This window comes from Sceloporus occidentalis, unplaced genomic scaffold (genome assembly GCF_023333645.1).
Source record: "Sceloporus occidentalis isolate IW3139 unplaced genomic scaffold, rSceOcc1.0.p SCAF_152, whole genome shotgun sequence".
Classification (NCBI taxonomy): domain Eukaryota; kingdom Metazoa; phylum Chordata; class Lepidosauria; order Squamata; family Phrynosomatidae; genus Sceloporus; species Sceloporus occidentalis.
Window position 1 is genome coordinate 2,301,061 of NW_028317132.1, and position 12,892 is coordinate 2,313,952.

General features: G+C 41.0%; 1 protein-coding gene across 1 annotated transcript in view; it reads right to left on the bottom strand.

Moving 5' to 3' along the window:
- LOC149280607 (anthrax toxin receptor 1-like) overlaps positions 1–12,892 on the bottom strand; it is a 62,620-nt gene that overhangs the window by 35,815 nt on the left and 13,913 nt on the right. Inside the window, exons 5-8 of the mRNA XM_089500363.1 lie at positions 6,355–6,382; positions 5,475–5,554; positions 4,908–4,976; positions 4,020–4,100 (exon numbers count right to left, since the gene is read on the bottom strand). Coding sequence (XP_089356489.1) covers positions 4,020–4,100; positions 4,908–4,976; positions 5,475–5,554; positions 6,355–6,382 — 258 coding nt within the window. The remainder of the gene's footprint in view (positions 1–4,019; positions 4,101–4,907; positions 4,977–5,474; positions 5,555–6,354; positions 6,383–12,892) is intronic.

Below are 12,892 nucleotides of genomic sequence, written 5' to 3' on the forward strand. Positions count from 1 at the left end.
TTTCCCTGGTTTCCCAGTCACTAGCCGAGACTCGGTGTAGGGTAAAACCAAAACAAAGACTGATTTATTTCTCACACACAGGGCTGGATATATCCAGCAAAGCACACATTTACATAAAAACAAGATATTGGGACACAAACCGCCCCCTTAATCTGCCTCCCAGAGACAACAGGGCAGTAACAGGATTAACAATACAATAGGGTCCCAACCTCTATTGCTGGCCAAAACCAGTTCCTGGGATGGCCGGGGTAAATGTCTGTAGTAGTGGAACTGGGGGGGAGGGGACAACATAATAATGCACCATGGGGTCTGATATTAAATTAAAACAATGGCGGTCACTCCCTGCTCGCAGATCCTGGCTGTCTGCTGGAGATAATCCCCTCAACCAGTGATGAGATGATATACTGCTGGGGGTAGCCACAGAAGTCTTTACAAAGTCAGGGCCCATAGTCAATAGGGAGGAGGCTGGCAGTCAGGCCTCTCCAGGGGCCCAGTGATGGAGGGTTCTGTCACATCTTGCTACCCTCCTTTCTCACTATCTACCCTTTCTCCCTATCTACCCCATCTACCCCCTTCTCCCTATCTACCCCTTCTCCCTCCCTTCTCCTTATCTACCCCCTTCTTCCTATCTAACCCCTCCTCACTATCTACCCTCTCCCCCCTTTTACATTGTAGAAGTCCTGCGGTGGGAGCGCAAGGTCTCTGTCTCCCTGCTCTGCCGCGGTGCACTCTGCTTTGCTGTTGAGCTCAGCATGAACTGTGTAAGCGTAAATAAAATTATACAGTACAGTTGTATTTACAGTACAGCATTTTAATATGCACTGTGCAATATGTGGGGTTGTATGCGACACAAGACTGACTATTAAGTAATTCTTGACCCTGCTTAAACAAAGTTCTACTAGGAAGGATTTTCTATGGGTTTGCAAATGTGTTCTTTAAAGGACAACTGTAACTGAAAAAAGTGTTTCTTTATATCCTTTAATATGGGTGCAAAGTGGGTGCAGCGGTAAATAAAAAAATGACTTCCCATTGCCCCCACCTTGCCCCCACATAAATTTTCCCTGCTCCCATAATTAAAAAAAAAACTTGTCATTGCATCCACTTTGCGCTTCCAAAAATTGCAACTGCACCTAAAGGACTTATTTTAAATAATTTTATATTTTATAAATTTGTTCAGCAATATTTTTCTGTTATACATATGTTATATAAACAGAAATATTCCCTGGTTAGTGCTGCTTTATGGTAATTATGTTCAAAGTTACTTAGTTACATGATTGAGCAGATGAGTTTGAGCTCAGGCTCTGTGTGTGAAGATTTAACAGCCATGTGCAAAATGGCTGCTTTCAATAACCAAAATGGCCACCGCAACTCATTGTGATGCTAGTGCCAGTAACCAAACAGGTACTGCATTCAACCATACAAGTCAACTGAGCCCAGCTTTCTAATCACAATGTGATTAGTAAAATACTAAATAAATAAATAAATAATAATTAGGTAGTGATGTCACCATCAGAGGAACCATCCAGTTCCAGGAAAATGTAAAAAAAAAAAAAAAAAAAGTCCAAAAAGAATAAAATAAATAACATTTTTAAAAGTTTATTATTATGAGCAAGTGCTAACATTTGCGGTGTATCTTCCCCAAAATCTTGACATGGAAAGAGTTAAAATAAAAGCATTTCAAATACCCAAGGGGTTTCTAATTATTAAAAAAATTAATGGTTTAATGGGATAAATACGAGTGGCTGGGTTCAAAGATAGGGCATAGGCACAAACTGACCAAAATGGGGGGGGGGGGGGAAGCGCACTTCCCAAATGTGGCCTTTTAACCCCCAGACACAGTATCACTGTACTCGGGAGATATTGGTAAACACATATTGGGGTGTTGTTTGTTAGTGATGTATACCTGGAGCTATTTTATACCTGAAGTACAATTTAACCCCTTAAGGACCGGGCTCATGTTTTCTTTTTGTACCCTTGTGTTCAGCTGTAATTTTCTCCTCGCCCATTTAGTGTACCCACACAAGTTATATATTGTTTTTTAGGACAAGATGGGCTTTCTTCAGATACCAATATTATTTATATATAATGTATATATAATTTATATTTACTATAAAAAAAAAAAAAAAAACATGGTGAAAAATTGAAGAAAAACACATTTTATGACTTTTATTTGAAAAATCTTTTACTCACCTAAAAAAGCAAGTAAAAAAAACTAGCTAAATAGATTCTACTACTTGTCCTGAGTTTAGAAATACCCAATGTTTTTATGTTTTTTTGCTGTTTTTTTTGTAAGTTATAGGGCAATAAGTACAAGCAGCATTTTATGATTTCCAAACCTTTTTTAACAAATCTGGTCAGTCTGCCTCCATCTCCTCTTTGGAACATCTTTGAAGCCGGTTAACTCAATTTAACCCCGTCAAACCAATCAAAACAATTATACAACCACACTTTGTCAAACTTTGTAATAGTCATTTTTTTTATTTTTTTTTTTTCATGCAAATTGTACTTTAGTTATAGATATACAGGTTCTGGTATATCTCACTGTCAAACAACACCCCAATGTGTGTTCAGAAACATCTCCTGAGTACACCGATACCCCACATGCATGGGTTTGCCAGATTTTTTGGCTGGTAAAAGGCTACTTTTGGGGGCGATCGTTGATCGCCTCCTAAACACTTTTAAAACGAGCGTCCGCCGCCATACAATGTATGGCGGATGTTGACGCCCCGGGGAGGGGCCAGACATGGCCCCCGATGCCGAACTTAGCGTTACTGAATGCCTGGACATCGAGGCATTACAGCAATGCCGTTTAAGCAAAGAAAGTGATCGTTGATCACTTTCTAAGCTTATTTAATTTAGTGACGGTTCAGGACCGTCAAAGGTCGTTAAGTGACCGTTTTTGCGTGACGGCAAAGGTCGCGAAGGGGTTATGTGAAAAAAATACAAAAAAATTGCTACCACAAACTTTGGCAAAGGCTGGTTGTAGAATATCACGCATGGAAATGGTTAAAATACTAGCATTTGAAATACCTTTGGGTGTCTAGTTTAAAAAAATATATGGTTTGATGGGGTAAATTGCATTGGCCAGATTTGGAAAAAAATGGTTTTGAAATAGCAAAACGCTACTTGTACTTATTGCCCAATAAGCATACCTGGGAACTGTCAAGACCCGAATCCTCCGGGTCGCGACACGCCCCACCCCTCCCCCATTTTTTTCCATTTAAATGGGGGTGTTTCCCGCTGCCATCAGCAAGAACTCCCCCGAAGTCAGCGGGAACTCCCCCGGGTAGCCGGAGCCCAGAAGTTCCCAGGTATGCCAATAATTTATAGAAAAAAAGCAAAAAAAACAGTGGGTATTTCTAAACTCAGGACAAATAGTAGAATCTATTAAGCAGGTTTTTTTCATTAGCTTTTTTGGATGAGTAAAATATTTTTCGGATAAAATCAATAATTTTTCATTATATTTTATTATTTTTTATAGGAAATTAGATATGATCAAAAAATGGTATCTGAAGAAAGCCCTTCCTGAAAAAAAACCAATATATAACTTGCGTGGGTACACTAAATGGTTGAGGAGAAAATTTACATCTAACACGAGCACCGCAAAAGTGTTAAAACAGCCTTGGTCCCAAAGGATACAAAAAGGATTTAAAGAAACATTTCCTCCCCCACTACAAATGTCCTTTAAAAAAAAAACTCTATGTTAACCATATTTCTAATATCTATTGTTTAACATACACTTCCATTAAATTTCAAATTAAATGGATATTGAATCATTACCTCTCAGAAGCCTCTTACTGCTGGCTGAGAGAAGTATGTTGTAAAGCATAATTTCAATTGGTCTTGCACAAGAAGGGTTGCACATACACATTTGTAAAAAATCATTTTATTGCTCCTATAAACTTCCAACTAAATTACGATTGCCTATGCATAACCACAAATTAAGTTGCAGACACACTCCCGTTAAAAAAAAAAAAAAAGTACCACCTCATCTCCATATTGTCTTTTGAAAGACTCACCGAGTCAATGACACCCTGCAAGGCCTGAAATCCACCCATCACTGGGAACACATGGTCAATACTGTCAGCAATTGTGGAGAGCTGTAGAAATCAAATACAAAACAATTTATCATGGTTGTCAGTTTAAAAGTGCTTTTCTATAACATAGTGTTTCAATATCATGATATTTTAACTGTAATGTGTATGTGCATATATAGTTATGTAGAAATGTAACAAAACTTTTCTGTATTTCTTGTATTTCCTCTGATCTCGCAACATTGATATGCTTATGCTTATTTTGTTTGCAAGTTTTCCTGTTTCCATTTTGTCCCATTGGAGTTCTACAAAGCCCAAGTCATCTTGTCTTTTAGCATACTTGAGAGTCTAGGAATTAATGATAAAAAGGTTTTGTACAGTGTTAGCCGTTGAGAAAACAGGAGAAAAATATAGTTAAAATGATACCATTTATTGGCTAACTGAGAGTTTAATTGCGAGCTTTTGAGACCAAGTTGTTAGGTCCCTTCCTCAGGCATTAATTAAGCTAACACAGAATTAATATTACACACATAAATAAATTTATTTATGTGTGTAATATTAGTTCTGTGTTAGCTTAATTAATTCTGTGTTAGCTTAATATTAATTCTGTGTTAGCTTAATTAATGCCTGAGGAAGGGACCTAACAACTTGGTCTTGAAAGCTCGCAATTAAACTCTGTTAGCCAATAAATGGTATCATTTTAACTATATTTTTCTCCTGTTTTCTCAACGGCTAACACTGTACAAAACCTTTTTATCATATTAATTCCTAGACTCTCAAGTATGCTAAACTGACAGCGTCTTCAATTAAACCATGATACACAAATCATACTATAATTTACTGTAATTTAAAACACATATATTGTACATTTACCTGTGTCTCATTAAAATCCTTCACTCCTACACAGTAAACAACAGCACCAAAATGTCGCGCTCTCTCAGCCTATGGTGAAAAGATAAATTTAAGGATGCAAATATATATATATATATATATATATATATATATATATATAAAAAAAAAATTTTAATCTATACAATTTCATTCCTGGGTTCAAGTTAGGGCTAGAGAAATGCATAAAAGACCACTCTCTTTGCAAATTTATTTTTAATTACATAAAATAAATTATATCAGTGCCTATAATGCTCTATTATCTCTGTCATGAAGGGACATGGCATTCATTGTATGAATTTTAATGCATATAATAACTTTACATGTTCAATAAAAAAAACCTTGGTCAGATAAGCTTAGCGCCTACCCTCTCACCTAACATGCATATAAGAAATACATGTTTTCTTTGTGCTAAATACGTACTCACATTAGGCATTAGTGAAACATTTTTATTCTCAATGTATAACATTGGTAAAATATATTTATCATATTATAATTTTGCTTGGATAAATACAATCAAATCATACGAATGTATACAGTGAGCGGACAGACCTCCTGTTCTGCGTAGTAAAACTGAGTTTGCTGAAGTTCTCCATCAGTCAGTGCAATGATAACACTAGCTGCACGAGCACCTGTAAAGGGGACAATTAAGACAAATAAAAACACAGCATACGTAAGCTACATAAAGATGGTTTGCTGTTTTGATCCGTAAGGAATATGCAAATGCCTTTCTCTACATATACCGTATTGGCTCGAATATAGGCTGCACCTTTTCCCCCCACTTTAAGTCTTTAAAGTGGGGGTGCGGCCTATATTCGGGGTCTAGCGCCCGACACCCGGGACATGCAGTCCCGGGCGCCGGGCAGGCAGCGGGGTTAGGATACAGATCCCCCGCAGCGGTGCAGGGGACCTGCATCCTACTCCCCGATACTCTTAGACAGCCTCCACTGCCGGCACTTCCCACGGGGGGGGGGGGGGGGTGCCGGCACAAGAGGTTGTCTAAGCGCATCGTGCGGATGGTCACCGGCTGCCGGGTGTCTTGCGGGGCCGGCGGGGGACATCTACGCAATACGCGTATACAACTTCCGGTGCCGGCACATAAGCTCGGGGGGGGGGGGGGAGGAGGAAGACAGTGGCAGCATATCTCGAGGGGGGAGGAGGGCAGTGGCAGCATATCTCGGGGGGGGACAGTGGCAGCATATCTCGGGGGGGGGGGAGACAGAGTGGCAGCATGTTTTTTTGGTGCTTTTTTAAAGAAAAAAACTTTTTCTTTAAAAAAGCACCAAACTTTTGGGGTGCGGCCTATATCCGAGCCAATATGGTAATATATTGTTTAAGCTTATCAAAGTAATGCTACCAGTAACAGTAATTAAACAAATTTAAACAAAAGAAGGAAAAAAAGATGGAAACAGAAACAACGACATACCTCCACTATTCTCTTGAGAGATCTGCTCAGTTGCCTGCATTTAAGATGTAAAATACATACTTGGTTAAAAAAAACTTTAAGGCAATACCACTAGCAGAGAAGCATGATAAATAGCCATGTTGTCAATATCAGGCACTGATAGGCGGTTATGTGTCCAAAATGGGAGCGCAATAACAAAGGAAAAAAGGAAAAATCAAAATAGTGTGATATTGTCAGATGTGTGACTATACGTGTAAAATGTGTAAGTTACACTCACACTTTGAATAGAAATATCAGGCCCATCTGGCGATTCTTTAAAAAGGTTATTTTATTCTTCACAGAAATCTAAAATGGTGAAACAGACCGCAATGGTGAAAGTACCTCTGCAATAGGAGACACAATAAAGAAATGCACTTACAATTTGGGTTAAGCGCAAAGGCAATAACCCTGTAGAATGTCTTTTGGTCCTCAGAGTCCACTGCTGGTCCGGTACAAAGATTTAAAAAAAGATTAAAACGTTTGAATAAACTTATTCTCTACACGTTTCGCCAATTGGCTTCCTCAGGAGAAAAAGTCTGTGCCTTTGCGCTTAACCCAAATTGTAAGTGCATTTCTTTATTGTGTCTCCTATTGCAGAGGTACTTTCACCATTGGGGTCTGTTTCACCATTTTAGATTTCTGTGAAGAATAAAAGAACCTTTTTAAAGAATCACCAGATAGGCCTGATGTTTCAAAGTGTGAGTGTAACTTACACATTTTACACGTATAGTCACACATCTGACAATATCACGCTATTTTGATTTTTCCTTTGTTATTGCGCTCCCATTTTGGACACATTTACACTATTGCACTCTGAGGAAGAGTGAAATTCGGGAAGCAGCAGACTGTGGGAAGACTTTTATATACGAGTCGGTGGGGATCACACCTTTTCTACACTGATAGGCGGTTTACATAGATACAAAAACATTTCAGTTTGTTTTTTATGTAGTTAAAGCTTCAAATGAAAGTATAAAATTACAAGTCTACTAAGGTTTATTTACTGAACATACAAGAGAGTCTAATCAATGTTTGGTAAAAATGGAATAGTAGTAAACAGGAAAACACATTTCTTTTATTTCTTATACAGTTGAATATGAATCCCATAACAGAATGGCACAATCATAAAACAAAACATGGCAAAAAAGAAAAAAAATGAAACGAACCCTGTTCAAATATCTGCATACCCTTGGTATTTAATACTGTGTAATGCCCCCTTTAGCATCAATAACAGGATGCAGTCTTTTGTAATGAGGCCCCAAATTCTTGCAGGTGGTATTGCTGCCCATTCATCATGGAAAAATGACTCCAGGTCATCTTGCATAAACCACACGTTTGAGATCTCCCCAGAGCGGCTCGGTGATATTAAGGTTAGGAGGCCGTGATGGCCACTCCAGAGCCTTTACCTTTTTCTACTTGGCCTTGTGCTTAGGGTTGTCATGCTGAAAAGTCCAAGAGCGTCCCATGCGCAGCTTTCTTGTAGAAGAATGCAAATTGTCTTCCAGTATTTTCTGATAACATGCTGCATTCATCTTGCCAACAATGTTCCCTGTACTTTTAGAGCTCACGCATCTCCAAAATAATCAATGAGCCACCACCATTTTTCACAATGGGGATGTGTGACGGGAACAACCTATACCCCGACTGGGTACACCCGCCAGACGATCCTTCCTTCTCCCGATGGCCACCGGGAAACCGGAACTTCAACCGTCAGGCAGGACTAGCATCGAAGACAGCAGGAAACATAGCTCTTCAGGAACCTCTGCGGCACTGTAGCATACAGAAGCATAGAAATACAGCGCTTTACCGCCCTGACAAGGGCAGCAACGAGGCTTACTCCAATAACAAGACGGAACTCTATTGAAATCCTTTATTTAAACCAAATACAGAACTATATATACAAGTAAGAAAAGGGGCAAGACAAATATCACAGGATCTAATTACCATGTCAGAAATCCTGCAACACAATATCCGGGGAAGGACAGAATAACATGAGACATAAATAATTACCGTACATTAATTGGGGAAGTCTTTACAAGGCCTGGGTCCATAGTCGGCCTTGTTGACCCCTCTCCAAACCCAGTGCTTATGTGTCAATGTTTCCACCTCTCCTATTAGCTGCTTACCCGTGTCAGGGCTTTGGCCTACCTGCATGGTTTTACCATTTGCTAGGCTGCACTTGCTTCCTCTTAATGCCTCTGAACTCTGGGGTATAAGGTATATCTGGGGGGGGGGCACAGTGGCATATAGGGGGTATAAGGAATAGCAGAGGACACTATGGCATATAGGGAGTATAAGGCATATCTGGGGGGCACAGGGACATATCTGGGGATATAAGGCATATCAGGGGGGTGTAAAGCTTATAGGGGATATACAGCATATTTGGGGGGGCAGAGTGGCATATCTCTGGGCAGGGATGTGCATAACTGGGGGGGCAGGTTGGAAAATAAAAACAATAAAACGGTTTGTTTTTAACATCCATTTATTTTAAATAAACGAAAAATGTACATTTATTTTTTTATCCGATTAATCGATTAACCTAAAAATAATTGGCCAACTAATCGATTATAAAAACAATCGTTAGTTGCACCCCTAATAAACACCTTGCATCTTACCAAGGGAAACCTACATTTATACAACCAAACACAGTACACTCTGTGTATGGTTTTACATATCAGGACATAACAATGTAGGTTCTTAGCTGGGATGCGCTGGAGACCAATGGCAGGGTGCTTGAGCAAAAAGTGTTCAGGCAAAAGTGTAGTCGAAGGCAATCCAGAAGGTTGGGTCAGGCAGCAGAGGAGCAATACCTAGATTGTAAGTTCCTGCGGGAACAGGGCCCTTCATTCCTCTTGTATCTGTATCTCAATTGCTGTATTTGTACAGTGCTGCGGAATCTGTCACCGCTTTATAAATAAAGTATAATAATAATAATACGAGAAATCAAGTTAAGGTCATGTCAGGAGAGAGTAGGAGAATCCAGTAGACAAGCCGAGTTCAAAAACCAGGAGAGCATGCAATACTGAAAACCGGACACAAGAGAGATATACACTAAGGAATGGGAAATCCTTAGCAGCTATATACAGATCCCGGACCCGCCCCTCTGCATCATCTGGCTCCTCCCCCACTAGATTGCTATGGCACTAGCTAGGCTAGTGCTATGCTAGGGCACGAACTCCCCAGCACCCTCCAATGAAGACCCCGCAGCAGATGCCCAGACACACACCCTGCCAGCTGTACCGCAAGGCACTCGAGGCCAGGGATGCGGCCTAGGACGTGGTGGGGCCGACCCCTGTCGGGTCCCTGAGGAAGGGGGGACAGCTCCAGGAGGTAAGGACTCCCTGCGTGGCGTGCTTGTGGGGCCGTGAGCCTGACAAACAATCATCTGTTTCTTAGCAGGTCTAAACTAGGTAAATACAACCTCATTTGAACAACAACACATAACATTTTACACTGTCTCATGATTTATTCAATAAAAATAAAGCTAAAATGAAGAAGTCATGTGTGAAAAACTAATTAGAACCAATTTTAGCAGCACTAGTTTTGGAGGAATTTTGTCCCACTCTTCTTTACAACGTTGCTTCAGTTCATTGAGATTTGCGGACATTTGTTTATGCACGCCATAGCATTTCAATTGGGTTGAGGTCTGGACTTTGACTGGGCCATTGCAGCCTTGATTCTTTCATTTTTCATGTATTCTATTGTAGATTTGCTGGTGTGCTTGGGATTATTGTTATCTGTTGCATGACCCAATTTCAGCCAAGCTGTCGGACAGATGGCCTCACACTTGACTTATACTTTGGTATACAGAGGAGTTCACGGTCAACTCAATGACTGCAAGGTTCCCAGGTCCTGTAGCTGCAAAACAAGCCCAAATTATCACCCATCCACCACCGTGCTTGACAGTTGGTATGAGGTGTTTGTGCTGATACGCTGTGTTTGGTTTCGCAAAACGAGGCAGTGTGCTTTATGGTTAAACATCTCCACTTTGGTCTCGTCTATCCAAAGGACATTGTTCCAGAAGCCTTGTGTTTGTTCAGATGCAACTTTGCAAACCTAAGCCATGTTCTTTTTAGAGAGAAGAGGCTTTCTCTTAGCAACCCTTCGAAACAAACCAGACTTATTCAGTTTTTTTCTAATTTTACTGTCATGAATTTAACATCCAACATGCTAACTGTGGCCTGTAGCGTTTGAGATGTAACTCTTGGCTTTTTTGCTATACACTGCACAGTCTGACCTTGAGGTGGATTTACTGGTATGTCCACTACTATGAAGCTTGGCAACTGTCTTGAATGTTTTACACTTTTGAATATTTTTTCCCAGATTGATGCGCAGCAACAATTGCATTTCTTAGATGACTGCTGATGTCTTTCCACTTTGGCATAGTGTTGACACACACTTGATGTCAGGATTCAGCCCCAGCCCTGCAAACTGCCAGGTGTGGCCGCCCCTTTAAGAGGTCTGCCTGGAGTTGAACGCCTCTCCACAGCCTGCTGTCTTGTTTATTTGTGTCTGTATTTTATGTACCTTTGCCCTCTTTCCCTTATACATCTGAGGATCTCAGCTCCTCACACCATCCCCTTTGTTCCTTGTCTTGTTGCCTGTCCTTTGTGGCATCCTGTACCATATATGCATGTCTGGCTATGTATATAATCAATGTTCTGGTATTTATGTTCAGCTGTGTTTGGTTATGCTGTATCTATGCCTTCGTCACCTGAAGCCTATGCTATTGCCACACCTGACCTGGGCAGCAGGCTTTATTACCCTGCCTCCCTCACCTGAAGCCTAGACCATTCACTTCTGACCTAATGAACAGGTTTTATATTCCTGCCTCCTAGTAACTACGTTGTGAATTCATTAAGTGCTTTGGATCCACAGTTCATGCCAGACTCTGGATCTGTGTTATGGATTTACCTGCCCACCTGTAACCTTTTTGACCCCGACTACCTTTTGGATTTACCCTTTTGCCAGCCTGTTACCTGTTTGACCTGGTCTGCCTACTGGATTTCCCCTTTTTGCTTGCTACCTGTCCCAGACCCAGACCAAATACTTACCTGGACTTTTCTACCTTCATACTCCCCAGCAGTCTGTATGCATGATATGCCTCGTACTCTGCTGCTTATGGTGAGATGTCTGCCTTGCCTTGTTTAATATACCTATAACCAAACATTCTGCTTGTGTCTCATTTTGAAGTGTGTTTCTATCGCTGTGTGTGCGTTCTTACTCTCCTGCGCTCTGGACTCCAACATCCAGTAAGGGCTGAGATGACGAGCCTGACACTTGAATACTCCAGACCAGCAAACTACTATAAACTCGGCTTTTAAGGAGTGTAAAAAGGAAGGCATGATTGACAACCAACTGTATGCCAATGAAGTGTAATGGTGTTATGATGCAGCGATCCAATGGGCAAAGCCTCTCTATACAAGATCTTAAAATGGTCTCAAACATTAATAGAGATTCTTCTCTGCAGAGCACATGGCAAATCAGTTAGGACATTTGGTCACCTTCCACTCCCTCCCCCAGTGCAATGTCCTTTCCCTTTTCTATCACCTTGGTCTCTAAAGGTCAGGGCCGGCCCGACAATGGAGCCAAGTGGGGCAACCGCTCCAGGCGGCACTTTTGAAGGGGCGGCACTTTGCCGCCCCAAGCCCTTTTGTTTTTAAAGCGAAAGAGAGAGAAAGGGGCACCGAGTGGTTTTCGCTTACAAAGCTGTCAGTACCCGCTCGGCGCCCCTCTCTCTCTCTCCTCTGTGGCGAGTCTCCCTGTTCGGTCTCGGTGCCGACTTGTAATGCTGAGCATTACAAGCCGGCACCGAGACCGAACAGGGAGACTCGCCGCAGGACTGCTGAAAGGTAAGTATAATGGGGGGGGTAAGGGTAGATAATGGGGGGAGGGGTAAGGGTAGATAATGGGGGGGGGGCGGCAGGAACGGAGGGAGAGAAAGGGTAGATAAGGGGGGGGCGGCGGCATTTTAAAATTCGCCCCAGGCGGCATTTTGCCTTGGGTCGGCCCTGCTAAGGGTCACTGGAGAAGATAGGTTACCAGGGGAGTGTCCAGCAGAAGGAGGACTTATTGTGTTTATAAAGTCCTGCCAACTCTCTCTCTCTCTCGCTCTCTCTCTGAGTCTGCATGGAGATGATCACAAGGGAGTGGTAATTGTATCACGTGTTTACAGGCTTATCCTGCTGTTTCTTTGTTATTTCCATTCAATCAATGAATAGATAGTTTGGTAACAGCATATACTAACGTATGGTAATTTGTATATGTATTGTTAATTTGTTTAGCCTCTCTTAATAAATATTGTTAATTGCAGAAAACAAGGAGTGTGGACTCTGACTTTACACTCGATAGTTAGTGGTTATTGATAGCATAACAGTATATATATATATATATATATATATATATTCATACAGTAAATGTTATTCAATAATTACAGTAAGATTCATAAAATACAGACACACATTTTTGTTTATAACAAGGAGGTAGTCACACTTGCTGGTGATCAATTAATCAAGGGCATTAGCTTAGC